The sequence below is a fragment of the Cydia splendana genome, chromosome 27 (genome assembly GCF_910591565.1).
Source record: "Cydia splendana chromosome 27, ilCydSple1.2, whole genome shotgun sequence".
NCBI lineage: Eukaryota > Metazoa > Arthropoda > Insecta > Lepidoptera > Tortricidae > Cydia > Cydia splendana.
Window position 1 is genome coordinate 288,398 of NC_085986.1, and position 13,608 is coordinate 302,005.

Sequence of the window (13,608 nt, forward strand, 5' to 3'; positions counted from 1 at the left end):
AAATTGGAATACATTATTTTTGTAGCAGTAGCCTTAAAATCCCTTCTCACCCCCCTCTCAAACCTTCTCTCCCCATTCATAACCCAACTCTCCCCGCGAAACCTACTCACTCCGTTTTACGGTAGCAATGCTACCTAATAAAAATTATAAACCTCCATACTACAAATATTTTCGACCCATTTATGAAACATGGTGGAATAACAAGCCCTTCAGGGAGTTCAGGGTTCATACATACGCTCCCAATAATTCAGTTTGTTTTCCTTTTCCATATCGCACCAATTATTGAACGTCTTGAACACGTATTTCCACGTGCTCTGGTTCAATCGGTACCCACACACTACCTCGCCATTGAATCTGAAACACAGTGACATATCCATTTACATAACAACACAAACACAATACACACACAACACATTCACACACATAACATAGAGATTCAAACTACACTCCATTTTTTTTTAAGATTAGATTTTTTTCAATCCTCAAAAGTAGTCGTAAGTTTTCTTCCAAAGTGTCCGCTACCACCAACACCAACACCAAAGGTAACAACTTGTTAGTAACCAGTGATCGTACATTTTCCAGCATTTTTGGTGCAGCGGAGTGGTGTTAACGGAATTGGTAAGTATAAATAATTTCAACCCTAATGATTAATTAGCGTTAATTACCTTAATATTAACCTTAAGAGCGCTCTTACAAGAAAAGTCGAAATAATGCAAAATTGATGATATTACTCGATGAAATTCAGGACTTTACGCTCATTATTAGAAACAATAAGTACTTGTTCCAGTTAAACCGTCTTCTTATCTTTAGGAATATCGTTTTACATTTTAGAAAAAGGACTTACCGTAAAACGGGGTGAGTAGGTTTCGCGGGGAGAGTTGGGTTATGAATGGGGAGAGAAGGTTTGAGAGGGGGATGAGAAGGGATTTTAAGGCTTCTGCTACAAAAATAATGTATTCCAATTTAAAATGGGGCTATAGAGAAAATACTTTAGGGATTCAGATATAGATCCCCTCACCCCGTAGTGCCTCGTATTTGGGGTGAGAGGGTTTTTCATAATTATGTCCCGTTTTTAAACAAATATGGCATGCTCCTTTTTTATTTAGCACATCCTTCCTAGCTTCATACGACATCTTGTTAGCTTTGTAGCACTCGAAGCTGGTATGCGATGCCTTTTCACACCAAACGCAACAAATCTTCTTACCTGCGTCTTCCGTTGACACTAAGCATGCCGCGGTAGGTTTAGTAGAAACGCTATGCAAACTGTCACCCGATGCTATCCCGCTACGCGCAAGCTGGATCCGCTCCTCCGACTCCACTTCGCGTTTCAGGAACTGCATAAGCCGGTTCAGATGATCGTCGCTCTTCTCCTCGAGTACGTGGGACCTCTGCCATGCTCGTAAAACAGATTCGGGCAAGGCGGACTCAACTAAAGGGAAAAGTAAAGCAGCGTATTTATCTATAGTGACACCTAAGCTTTGTAGTGCTTGTAATTGCGTATTTAATTTATCGCATAGGTGGCCTAATTTATAGGAAGTATTACCTTTTGCTTGTGCTAATACAAGATTAAGCAGTTCACGCACATAAATGTCGATCAACATTTCGTCACGTGCAAACCTGGACTTCAATTGCTCAACAGCCTTCTTATAGTTAGCTCCTGACGGCGGAAAGCTCTCGACGATCTCTCGCGCCGGAGTATCTGGAACAGTGCACTGGTATAAATACTGAAACTTATCTCCGTCGTCTATAGATTCGTCGTCGTCGATTTTCTGAAATTGACACCAAAAACCAATCCAGTTTTTCGTATTGCCGTCAAACTTCCGTAACTCAAATTTCGGTAGACGGAATCGTCTTGAATGACATGCAGAACTGCATGCCGACTTCTCACAACATTGATGAGATTTGTATGTATTATTCGACTCATCGCTGCCGCTAGACTTGCGAGACCTCTTCTTGCGTTCGTTCTTCCGGGAAACGTTGTCGTACATGACTTTTATACGCTCCCAGTCGCTTTCATACTTATCGCTGGTCATGCAGTCTTCGTAAATTTCATCTTCAGACATCTCGTCCGTTTTTAGCCATTGGTCGACGTTGAACAAGGAATCGGCTCGAAGCTGGAGATTGTTAAAGGCCGCGGTGATTTCGTCGATGTTGGTTGACTCTAATTTAGCCTCAGTATCGTTTTTTGCGGTTGTGAATAGCCTCCTGGCTATACTTCGTTCTTTATGCAACATTTCCATTATATTTAATGGTCGCCAGATGTAGGAAATAAGAGAAAATATAGCCCGAAAGAAAATATGCACGAAACGTTTAGCCATTTATTTTAGAGTGACATATGATGATGTAAAGAATCATAAAAAATAGAAATTTGAATATTTGTCAAAAATCTAAAGAGTTCGCAACATGCGTATTACTATAATAGCCCCATTTTAAATTGGAATACATTATTTTTGTAGCAGAAGCCTTAAAATCTCTTCTCACTCCCCTCTCAAACCTTCTCTCCCCATTCATAACCGGATCTATATCTGAATCCCTAAAGTATTTTCTCCTATCTTTGCATTCCCTAATATTGCTTGTCATAATGATCAGTTGTTCTAACACTAAAAACCCTAATTCTTGTTTCCCTAATTATTGATTACTTATTCTAATGTTATTAAGCATATTTACTTTTTTGCGAGGGTCGCAGTTCTAACCCTAACCTAACCTACTTTTGTGGCAGCAAGTTCTAAAACCTAACCGTTTTTCAGAACCTTACATTACGGAAAATAATCGTTATGACAATTGATCGTTAGGGCATGTGCCCATTAGGACAAACCAGTTAGGGTAAGTGACTTTAGGACAAACGTTGTTAGGGATTCAGAATGACACCCGGGGTGAGGTGGGTTTTCCTCTTTATCGTCAAAGTTATGAAATGGTACTACCCAAAATAAAATACAAACTAAAATACAAACGTCCGAACCACTTATTATATACACCATTCAGTTTTCACATGTAAAAAAAAATTATATCGAGGTATGAAAGTCTAATTTCACCCAACTCACCCCATTTTACGGTACAGGTCACACCCGGTATAATAGCCGATCACTAACCTAATTCTTACCTATCGTGGAAGTTACCGCACCATCTATGCAGCGTGTCTGGGGGTCCGCTGTTAGTAGCCCCCCAGTTCTTCCACGGCATAATCGACCATGCAATGTCCGAGCTGTTTGGCATAATAGCCCAATGAAATTAGATTTTTTCCATGAATTAATTCCCAGCAAGCTGGAAATTGTCTTAATACCTTAATTTGGCTCTAAATTAGCGTAATCCGAGTTTGCTCCATTCTAGGAGTTGCTGAAAAAATATTGCCTTTTTCAGTTTTTTGGCTGTAGGTAGTTCAAAAACGGTACGTCCGACGGAAAATTTGCTCTAATAAAAATTAACATGTGGATCGAAAAGATACATTAATATGAGTTCGTAGTCAAAGATTGTAAAAAAAAGCCGCCACTTTGTTTTTTCAATTTCTTTTTTTTTTTGTATAATCGTGTTAAAATCTGTTTTTTTTCACCAGTGTCTGATCCACAACAACCTTGCCAGTGACATTGTAATTGATGGTGGGTTCCTTCTACATCGAGTGGTTTTATCAATCCAAGGCAAAATGTATCTCTCAAGGCCCCCAAAATTTATCCACACCTCCTGGGATGGAGCAAACTCGGATTATATGAATTTAGGACCTAATGAAGGTATTAAAATGATTTCTAGCTTGCTGGGAATTAATTCCTCAAAACGCTTTTTTTTAGATCTAATTTGATTGGCCTATAAGTAACATACAATTAAACATTATAAAAACGCTTAAAATCTTAACTATAGTAAGTAGTATAGTAGTGTAGTAGTTGTAATGTAGTAGTAGTGGCTTAGAAATAAAGATAAAAGATAAGATAAAAGATAAAAAATAGTTTATTCAAGTAGGCATATTACAATGCGCTTTGCGCTTATGAACGTCAAATAAAGCTATACCGGCTCCAACCCTACACCTCTGCCTCGAGAAGATTTAAATCCCCCCTCAACCGGAGGAGGGTATCCCAATATGGGACCGGCAACAAACTCGGCTCAAAAGTGGAAAATTCACCGTCTCGATCGAGACTTGAACTCGCGCCTCGGGATCACCAGCCCAATATTGCTCTGCCAACCGAGCTACCGAGACCCATCCGATTACATCGAATATTCCTGACGATGATGATGACGATGAATAAAAATTGCTGTATACAGGGTGTAATCGTTAAGTGTAGCCAGGCGATAATTCCGTAAATATAACACATATCAGAAAACTGCAAATTGATATCGAAAGTGCGTTATCCAATGAGTAAAATTACATTAATAACTTTTTTTTAATAAAAGCCGAAATATCCCAAACATTAACTTCAAACCCTCCCATACATTTAGTACGACCACGACGACTCACCCCTCAAAGAACGTCGGTGTCGTAAGAGATAAAACTGCTTGAGATTCATTATTTGCGATAATACACTTTAATAAAATAATAAAACTACCGTTTATGAAATAATAAATCCTAACATTTATTTTTTAATTACACCGCAAATTTTAAGAAAAGTTAATTTAGAAACATTTAAGAGGGCCCGTCAATGTATCGCACAAGAAGGGCGTCACTTCGAGCAACTACTTAAAGAACTGTAAACAAAAAATGTACTTCCTTAAAAAATAAATGTTAGATTTATTACTTCTTAAACGGTAGTTCAATTATTAGGGCGAGCGAAGCGAGCCCTATCACTATTCGACAAACTATGCATTCTTGTGGTACACTTTACGGAAAAACTACTGCACTGTTAGGCTTGAGATTTAACATAGTAATTTATATTCATGTCTAGATGTGTTATCAAACATAAAAACTTTTTTCGAGGGTAGGTGCTAGAAAAAGTGACAAGCAGCTGTTTTAATTAACTAAATATTTATTAGTATTTTTATACAAATATCAAAAATTTTAGGCTTAAAGTTGAGTAATTAGTGAAGCTAAAAACATATATTGTGGGCAAGTTTCATTGATGAACATATAAATAGAAAAATCTAGTACCTGCCGGCGACCTTACTACACAACATTTTGGACTTTGCACTTTGGTAACACAAAACAAAGGATGACTTCACTGGAGGCTATTTCGAAGGCGCAGAGCTCCCTGGAGGCTTCAATGTCACAAAAGTTTGCTCAATTTGAAGCAACACTACAGGCTGCTTCTTCTCCAGGTACTGACACTATTGCAACCTTAAAAGCCGAACTGCAAACATTTAAAGAGGCGACTTCATTGGTGCTCAGTGCCATCAGGCAGCAGATAGCAGCAATCAGCAACACTGTGGACAATCTAGAGATGCGGCACCGTCGAAAATATCTACTACTGGCAGGCATTTCAGAGTCTGGAGAAGAAAATGTTGCCGAGGTGGTTGCTGCTGTCTGCCGGGATCAGCTGCGGCTTGCCGAGACATCCTCTTCGTCATTTACAGTTTGTCATAGGCTTGGACCGGCAGTTGCGGGCCGTTCGCGCTCTATTCTGGTTCGCTGTTCTGATGCAGCGTTCAAAGATGTTCTCTGGAGGAAGAAGACTGCGCTGAAGGGGTCCCGTATTGTCATGTCTGAGTTTTTAACCCGGCAACGCCAAGCAGTCTTCCTCGATGCCCGTAAACATTTCGGTATGCGCTCCGTCTGGACATTGGATGGTACCATATTCGTTAAGCTGTCTAGTGGTAAGACTCATCGCGTGATTACGGCTGAGCAGCTTCAGAAGCTGATTAACGAGCACCCATCTTCGGGCCCGGCTTCGACAGGAGGACATTCCGCGGAAGCATCGGTCTCGGAGGTTGGCGCGGGGACTAGCGGTGATAAGACCAAGGCAACCAACAAGCCGGCGGAGTCATCGTCACGTTACCCGAGGAGGATGAAATGAGAATCTCCGGTAGTTCTTGTTACAACTTTGCATGAATAATTGTTTTTATTACTGTGTACCCGTAATTTTCAAAGTGTTTTCACTGTTTCCTTATCTACCGACATCACTATTTATTATCAATTTCGAACCTAATGACAGCTACAATTTATTGACAGTGACAGTGTCAAGCCACAAATGTCAAATAGTGCCGCACATTCCGTTTCACGTAGTTCAGTTAATCATTTCGTAATGTTTGTTTATTCTTTAAATGTATCACTGTAGTTTTATATATTCCTTTTTTTATGCTTACTGCTGTTATAAGTTATAACTTTGTATAAAATCTGGTGTTTTGTTTATACATTGTTGTATGTGTTATGTTTGGTCGACCGGCGGGCTAAACGGGCCCGTATTCTAGTTTAGTATTAGTTATTATTATTATTTTATATACACTATTATATTATATTTATATATAAATATATCTAAATATATAAACGTGAAAGACCTGACTGACTGACTGACTTAAATCAACGCACAGCCCAAACCGCTGAGACTAGAAAGTCCAAATTTGGCAACTAGATTCCTTATAAGGTCTAGGGGTCCACTAAGAAAGGATTTTTCAAAATTCATCCCCTAAAGGAGTGAAATGGGGGTCCAAAGTTTGTATGGGGAAACAAGATTAGTTAGACTATTTTATTCCAAATTTCACAGGAGTATTCCTAAAGATAAATGAGTAAACACGTGTTTCAGGTTTTTTGAAAATTAAACCCCTAAGAGGGGGAAAAGTCCCCAATAGGGTTGATATCTCAAAATATCAATATGGGTATCGTTTTCATAGTATTTTGAGACGCTAATAACAAAAATGGCATCAAAATTAAAATTAACGTAGCCGAAGTGAACAATCATCCCCCTGGTGGGGGTGCAATGGGGTTGAAATTTCAAAATATCAATATGGGTATCATTTCCATGGTTTTGTGGGACGCTAATTACAAAAATGGGATCAAAATTAAAATATAACGTAGCCGACGTGAACTATGGCCCCTGGTGGGGAATGCTAATTACGAAGATAGCATAGACGGTTGTAACATACACGCTGATTTACAGCCACACGTGATCCAGACTTTTGAGAATGCAATGCCTTAAAGTAAATTTTTTTAGCTATTAGCTCAGGGAAAATTTCACTAATACCTACAATGGCTGTTGAATCGTTGAATATTGATGGGACCATGTTGGCTCACACCGTAGTACCTATAATTGGAGATGGAGCCTGTCAGGCCGCGTAGCCAAGATGCCAATCGCTTACTCTCCGTAGCGATCGAAACGCAACTGTCACTATCGCGCTAATATGGAAGAGTGATAGAGAGACATAATGCTTTTCGTTGTCGAAGCGATAGCGATTGTAACCTTGGCTAGGCCGGCTATTTCGCGCCATCTCCTATCTTCTGTATGATACGCAGGTGATGGCCAGGGAGGTGCGCGAGCAAATCGTTAGTCACGTGGTGGCCAACTGGGAGGAGTTTGTTATTATGTCTCATAACAGTAACGGTGATAATTACTCCAGCTCCGTTGAATACTGCCTTGAAATGTCGCGCCCGTTTACTTACGGTAGTCTCTGCGAGTTGGTAGCGGCAGGACAACTGTTTCCGTGGGTTTTCGAAGTTTACCGCAACAATGAGCTATATATGAGAGTTGGTACTGTGGGTAATCCGGTGGGGCAATTTTCAAGTGATTTGTCTAGCGGTCATTTTGACGTATATATTCGCAGTGAATTACTCGTAAGACCCACAATATCAGAGCCCCCTTCTTCACTCCTCTCTGTGGTTGCCAAGAAGATTACCACGAGAAGGAATGAAGAGATTACCACCCCACCACCCCATTTAGAATCAGACTCATCATTATCTCTTACCACTACCAAAACAGTTACTAAAAAACGCCGTGCCAGGTTCACTAATACTACACGGAACAAACAACTAAAAGCTGCCGCAAATAAATATATGCAAAACAAATCATCAGATCACCAAGCTGCCGTAAGCAATTACCAAAAAATGAACCCTGATGTACACAGAGAAGCAGTAGCTAGGTATCAGCAAGCCCACCCCGAGGTAAACCGTGACACCTCCGCTAGGTATCAGCAAACCCACCCCGAGGTAAACCGTGACACCTCCGCTAGGTATCAGCAAATCACACACACTGATACACTTCATCCATGTAAAACTCCGCACCATTTTGCAATTCTCTCTCAAGTTGCCGTTTAATGTCGTCCGAAAAACTGTCCTTATATTTTTCCCAGAGACTTAACGGGTCAGTAAGTTGACAAAAAACTAACATTATTATGAAAAGTTCACGCAGCTTGAAGGGAGAATCGCACAACGCAGCTTCCTCTAAAGTTGAGTCCCAATGTTTATCGTCCTCTAGCAATCCAAGGGAGAACCACTAATGTAGTGTATAAGGAGGTGCTATAGGTACAAAAGGCTACAACTACATAAATAAAAATAAAAAATTAAAAGGTGTTAGCTACAAAACGTACATTAGATTATATTAAATAAGTCGAGCTCGATTAATCGATATAATTACAATTCAGTACGGTTACCATCAGTTTGTCACTGACATAAACGCCGTCGAGAACGTAATTTACTTTCCATACATCCCGTTTGCACTAATATGCGAGTGCGAGCGAGATGTATAGAAAGTAAATTACGTTCTCGACGGCGTTTATGTCAGTGACAAACTGATGGTAACCGTACTGGCTCCAATTTCACTACGATGACAGGTGCGACAATTGTAAAACATCACTGTTGCTGACGTCACAGGCATCCATGGGCTACGGTTACCGCTTACCATCGGGCGGGCCGTATTCCTGTTTGCCAGCATCATTGTTTTATTTAAAAAAACTTTATTATATCGGAAAAAAACAGATATTTCTCTTGCTAAGTTTATGACAATTGTCACAAGAAACACTACAATTGTCACGAAATTCCGACATATAACTCATTACCTGTCAAGAATTACCTACAATTCTTTTAAATCTTGACAATTGTCAGAAACTTCGCAAAAGAAATATCTGTTTTTTTCCGATATAATAAAGTTTTTTTAAATAAAACAATGATGGTGGCAAACAGGAATACGGCCCGCCCGATGGTAAGTGGTAACCGTAGCCCATGGATGCCTGTGACGTCACAAACAGTGATTTTACAATTGTCGCACCTGTCACCGTGGTGAAATTGGGGCCTGGTGTCTTCAATTCAAGAGTGAATACTGTGAATAAGCTTTTACTGAAATAGTGAGCTACACCTTCGGCCTTGCCATCACTTTCCAGCAGGTGAGACTAAGGTCAGTCACTGTTTAGTCCGTAAAAAAAAAACAAAATTAAAAAAACTCTCCTGCGCGTGCGAAGCCGCGGGCAAAAGCTAGTATATACATATGTCTATTGATGGATCCGATGAATCTTTTTACTCTGCTTGCGACTCATCTACTTCTTTTCACTCGACCGATGAGCTAATTGAGCCGTGTACTCTTGGTTCATTGATGAGGTGTGAATTCCAAAAATATCCTAATTTCTTTAACGTTTGCCACATTAATGCACAGAGCATTTGCAGTCACTTTTCAGATTTCTTTGATACCTTTTCTTCATGCGATGCTCATGCGATTCTCATTAGTGAAAGTTGGCTTAAACCCAATGTCCTTTCGACTTCTTGCAGCCTTCCCGGGTTTGTCCTGTTGCGAAATGACCGTACCGGTAAGCGGGGTGGTGGAGTGGCCATATATTTGCGCGCAGACATTCCGTACAAAGTTATTAAGTCTTCTCCCTCTCTCCACTCCAGTACAATGGAAAATCTAATACTTGAAATAAAGTTGCACGGTGTGAGCATAATTCTGGGCGTGATATACTGTCCACCCACTATTGACTATTTTGCAGCATTTGAAGACCTTCTGTCGGATGTAGGTTCAGAGTGCACACATCACATAATTATGGGCGACCTTAACACAGACTTGCTGAGGGACACATCCAGATCACGGCATCTAAGATCTATTGTTGAAGCGGCAGATTTTTCCTTAGTGCCCTTGCAGGCTACGCACCGCAATTCTGACTCCCCTGATACATGGCTGGACGTGATTCTGACATCGTCGTTAGATAACGTTATTAACTCTGGCCAGTTTCTGGCACCGGGCTTCTCACGCCACGATTTGATTTTCTTAACATATAAAGTCAAGCCACCCAAACCAAAACCGGTAGTCGTACATTTGCGGAGCTTTGCCCGACTTGATATAAATCTTTTGAAGCGGGACGCCGCTTCGGCTGATTGGGCTGCCGCGTTGGGTGCATCAACTGTAGATGAGAAAGTAGCCAATTTTAACTCCTCTCTCTTAAAGTTATTTGATGCACACGCGCCGGTTCGCGCAGTGAGACTGAGGCGACCGCCTGCTCCTTGGATCACAAGGGATGTTCGGATGGCGATGGCTAAACGGGATAAAGCGTTTCGTAAATACAAGAAGGATCCGAGTGAGGGTAACTGGGGTCTTTTTAAAGCTGCTAGAAACCGCTGTAACCAAACGGTAAGGGCAGCAAAGCGTCGGCATATCCACGAAAATGTCTTGAACTCATCCCTTGCTGACACCTGGAAATTTTTGAGATCGCTTGGCATTGGTAAAGGTAAACCTGATATAGATTCTTCTTCTTTTACATTAAACCAGTTAAATTCGCATTTTTCTAAAACATCAACTCTCAATCCATTAATTAAATTCAAAACTTTATCTCTCATTGCCTCTTTTACTTCTCCAGACATCGTTCCTTTTACTTTTTCTCCTGTCGCCATTGAAGAAATCCGCAAAATTATAGTATCAATTAAATCTAAGGCCGTTGGCCATGATAATGTCAGTCGTCTTATGATTATTCACATTCTGGACAGCGTCTTGCCAGTTATTGCTCACATAGTCAATACTTCTCTACTCACTGGCGTTTTCCCATCATGCTGGCGTAAGGCGTTTGTCATCCCACTCCCCAAAATTAATAATCCGAGCTCACTTAGCCACTTTCGTCCCATATCTATTCTCCCGTTTCTGTCCAAAATACTGGAGGCCGCGGCCCACAAACAGATCTCACACTTTGTTCATAGCAACAGTCTCCTTTCACCGCTGCAGTCTGGTTTCCGGTCTGGACACAGCACCACCACCGCTCTACTTAAAGTTACAGAGGACATAAGACTCGGTATGGAATCTTCCAAAGTTACGGTGTTAGTGCTGATAGATTTCTCCAACGCCTTTAATGCGGTAGACCATGACCTACTTTTGGCTACTCTTACTCATTTGCAGGTTTCTTCAGATGCCACAAAGTGGTTCTTTTCATATCTTTCCGATAGAGCCCAGGCAGTCCGTGCCAGCCGCTCGTTATCTGATTGGTCTGAACTGAGTACTGGAGTACCTCAAGGCGGTATTCTCTCTCCTTTTCTCTTTTCAATTTTTATTAATCTTATTACCGCCAAGATTCGATGCTCTTACCATTTGTACGCAGACGATCTTCAGCTGTACGCGCAAGTTGACGTGGAAGATATAAACACGGCTATCTCATCCATAAATGCTGACTTGGATTACATCGCCGAGTGGTCTGCTAGCTTTGGCATTTGTGTAAATCCAGCTAAATGCCAAGCCATAATTTTAGGTAGCCAGTGGCAAATGTCTAGGTTGAGTACAGTACCTGTTGCTCCGATCCTTTTTGAGGATACTGTAATTCCGGTGAGCAGTCGGGTTAAGAATCTCGGATTAGTTTTAGATTCCAACCTTTCCTGGTCTGGTCAGCTCTCGGAGACAAGTCGGAAGGTCACAGGTACACTTAGAACTCTATATAAATTTAAAAACTTTCTGCCTGTAAGCACGAAAAAAATGTTAGTGCAGTCCTTAGTGTTACCAATAATTGATTACGGGGATGTGTGTACTACTAATGCCACTCAGGAATCACTCAATAAACTAGACCGTCTACTCAATAACTGTATTAGATTTATATTTGGACTTCGTAAATACGATCATGTCTCCTTTTACCGCCGGCAGCTCAACTGGCTCTCCATCCGTCGTCGTAGGTCCTTTCGGATCCTTTGTATCCTATTTTCGATCCTGTTTGAGCCTTCTGCTCCTGGATATCTCAAAAGTAAATTCGTCTTCGATACTCCTCGTCCAGGATGTGAGCTGCGTACCTCCCGCGTTCTCAAACTGACCATACCTTCTCACCGTACTGGTTTTATGACTAATTCTTTCGCCGTCCAGGCTAGTCGTCTTTGGAATTCACTCCCTCTAAATATTAGACAAGCTCCAAGTAAGTTTTCTTTTAAGCGGTTGTTGCGTAAGCATTTGCTAAAACAAGAGTTCGAATAATATCCATCATTATTATATTTATAGTATGTATTGTATAAATATGTAGTAGTTTATATATATTTTATTTATTTATGTAGTTTATATGTATAGTTTGCTTTTTTTATATTCACTGAATAGGTATATTTCTCTCTCTGCACCAATTGTAGATGTCTGTTTGGCCCTATGGTTGACTGGTAGAGAATGCCATTTGGCATTAAGTCCGCCATTTGTACATTTTGTATATACTTTGTGCAATAAAGTTTAAATAAAATAAAAATAAATAAAAATATCATTAAATAAACCTAAAAAAATAAAATAAAGTAATAACACTTTTGTATTACTACTAGCCCCATCTGTTGGCAAAATAATGAATTAACATTGGTGCTAATGTTAATTATTTATTTCTCTAACAAATGGCGTTAGTAGTAAATAAATAGATACATATTGGACATTGTTATACAAATTGACTAAGCCCCACAGTAAGCTCAAGAAGGCTTATGGTGTTGTGGGTACTCAGACTATTTTATTGTTGTCAAATATAATTTTGTTTGGTTACTCTAACTTGAACAGTTTACAAAATATGACACTTTCAATGATACACTGATGATTTTACATTATCCTGAATAACTCGAAAACAAAAGAAGATCGAGGACTGATATTAAGCATAGAGAGTTCTTAGGACCTGCCAGTACACCACCTGAAAGAATGACCAAATCCGTCGTTGGGGGCATTTCTTGTTCGCTTAGCCTGCTAGACCCTTTTGGATTCAGTCCCACCTCGCTTCGCTTAGTTTGATTCCCAATTTTTAAGTTTCTGTGAATACCTAGTAGAACAATCAATCTTGCTGTATATTCACTGCGGAGGTCAATTTACTCGTATATTTTGTGAAGCTGATGAACTGATCAGTCATGTTGTGTTAGCAAACTTAAATCGGGTATTTTCAGTTCGAGAAACGGTTTTGGCGCCATTCATTTATTACGTAAGACGATTTTGGGGTGGAGGGGGATCGAACATATCTTATTTTTTCTTACAAGTGAGAGGGAGGGAGTTTTTATAGTTCTAACGTAAGATCACAAAGATGCGATAATTTTTAATTTCTATGAAGTTATAACATTTAAAGTAATAATAATACTTCCACACTCTATGCTATCAAACACGGTGCAGAGTTAGCTTAAATGAGCTCAAGTACCTTTGTACAGGTACAAATAAACATTCAAAAAATATTTTTTTTTTAAATAAACACTAGAACAAACCAAACGTGTACTCATTTTTTCCTTTAGATTCATACGTAATAAATGGTCATATAGGGGGGTGGGAGGGGGAGGGTGTCAGCCTATTCTTATTATTTCTTACATAGGGG

The 13,608-nt window shown here is 40.0% G+C and overlaps 2 protein-coding genes across 2 annotated transcripts in view; both read right to left on the minus strand.

Annotated features, from left to right (window-relative positions):
- Positions 1-218: 218 nt before the first annotated feature.
- LOC134803659 (uncharacterized) overlaps positions 219-13,608 on the minus strand; it is a 64,924-nt gene continuing 51,534 nt past the window's right edge. Inside the window, exons 6-7 of the mRNA XM_063776447.1 lie at positions 3,101-3,202; positions 219-354 (exon numbers count right to left, since the gene is read on the minus strand). Coding sequence (XP_063632517.1) covers positions 219-354; positions 3,101-3,202 — 238 coding nt within the window. The remainder of the gene's footprint in view (positions 355-3,100; positions 3,203-13,608) is intronic.
- LOC134803881 (uncharacterized) lies at positions 999-2,395 on the minus strand. Its single transcript, XM_063776703.1, has 2 exons — positions 1,544-2,395; positions 999-1,429 (listed from the first exon to the last, which is right to left on the minus strand). Exons 1-2 carry the CDS (start codon positions 2,316-2,318, stop codon positions 999-1,001), a joined length of 1,206 nt encoding a protein of 401 aa, XP_063632773.1. The 5' UTR covers positions 2,319-2,395.

Excerpts from the sequence above, each read along its gene's own strand:
- LOC134803881 (XM_063776703.1), bottom strand. The coding sequence starts at position 2,318 with ATGGCTAAACGTTTCGTGCATATTTTCTTTCGGGCTATATTTTCTCTT. Across the intron at positions 1,430-1,543 it reads TGTATTAGCACAAGCAAAAG|TTGAGTCCGCCTTGCCCGAA; the intron begins GTAATACTTCCT and ends TTTTCCCTTTAG.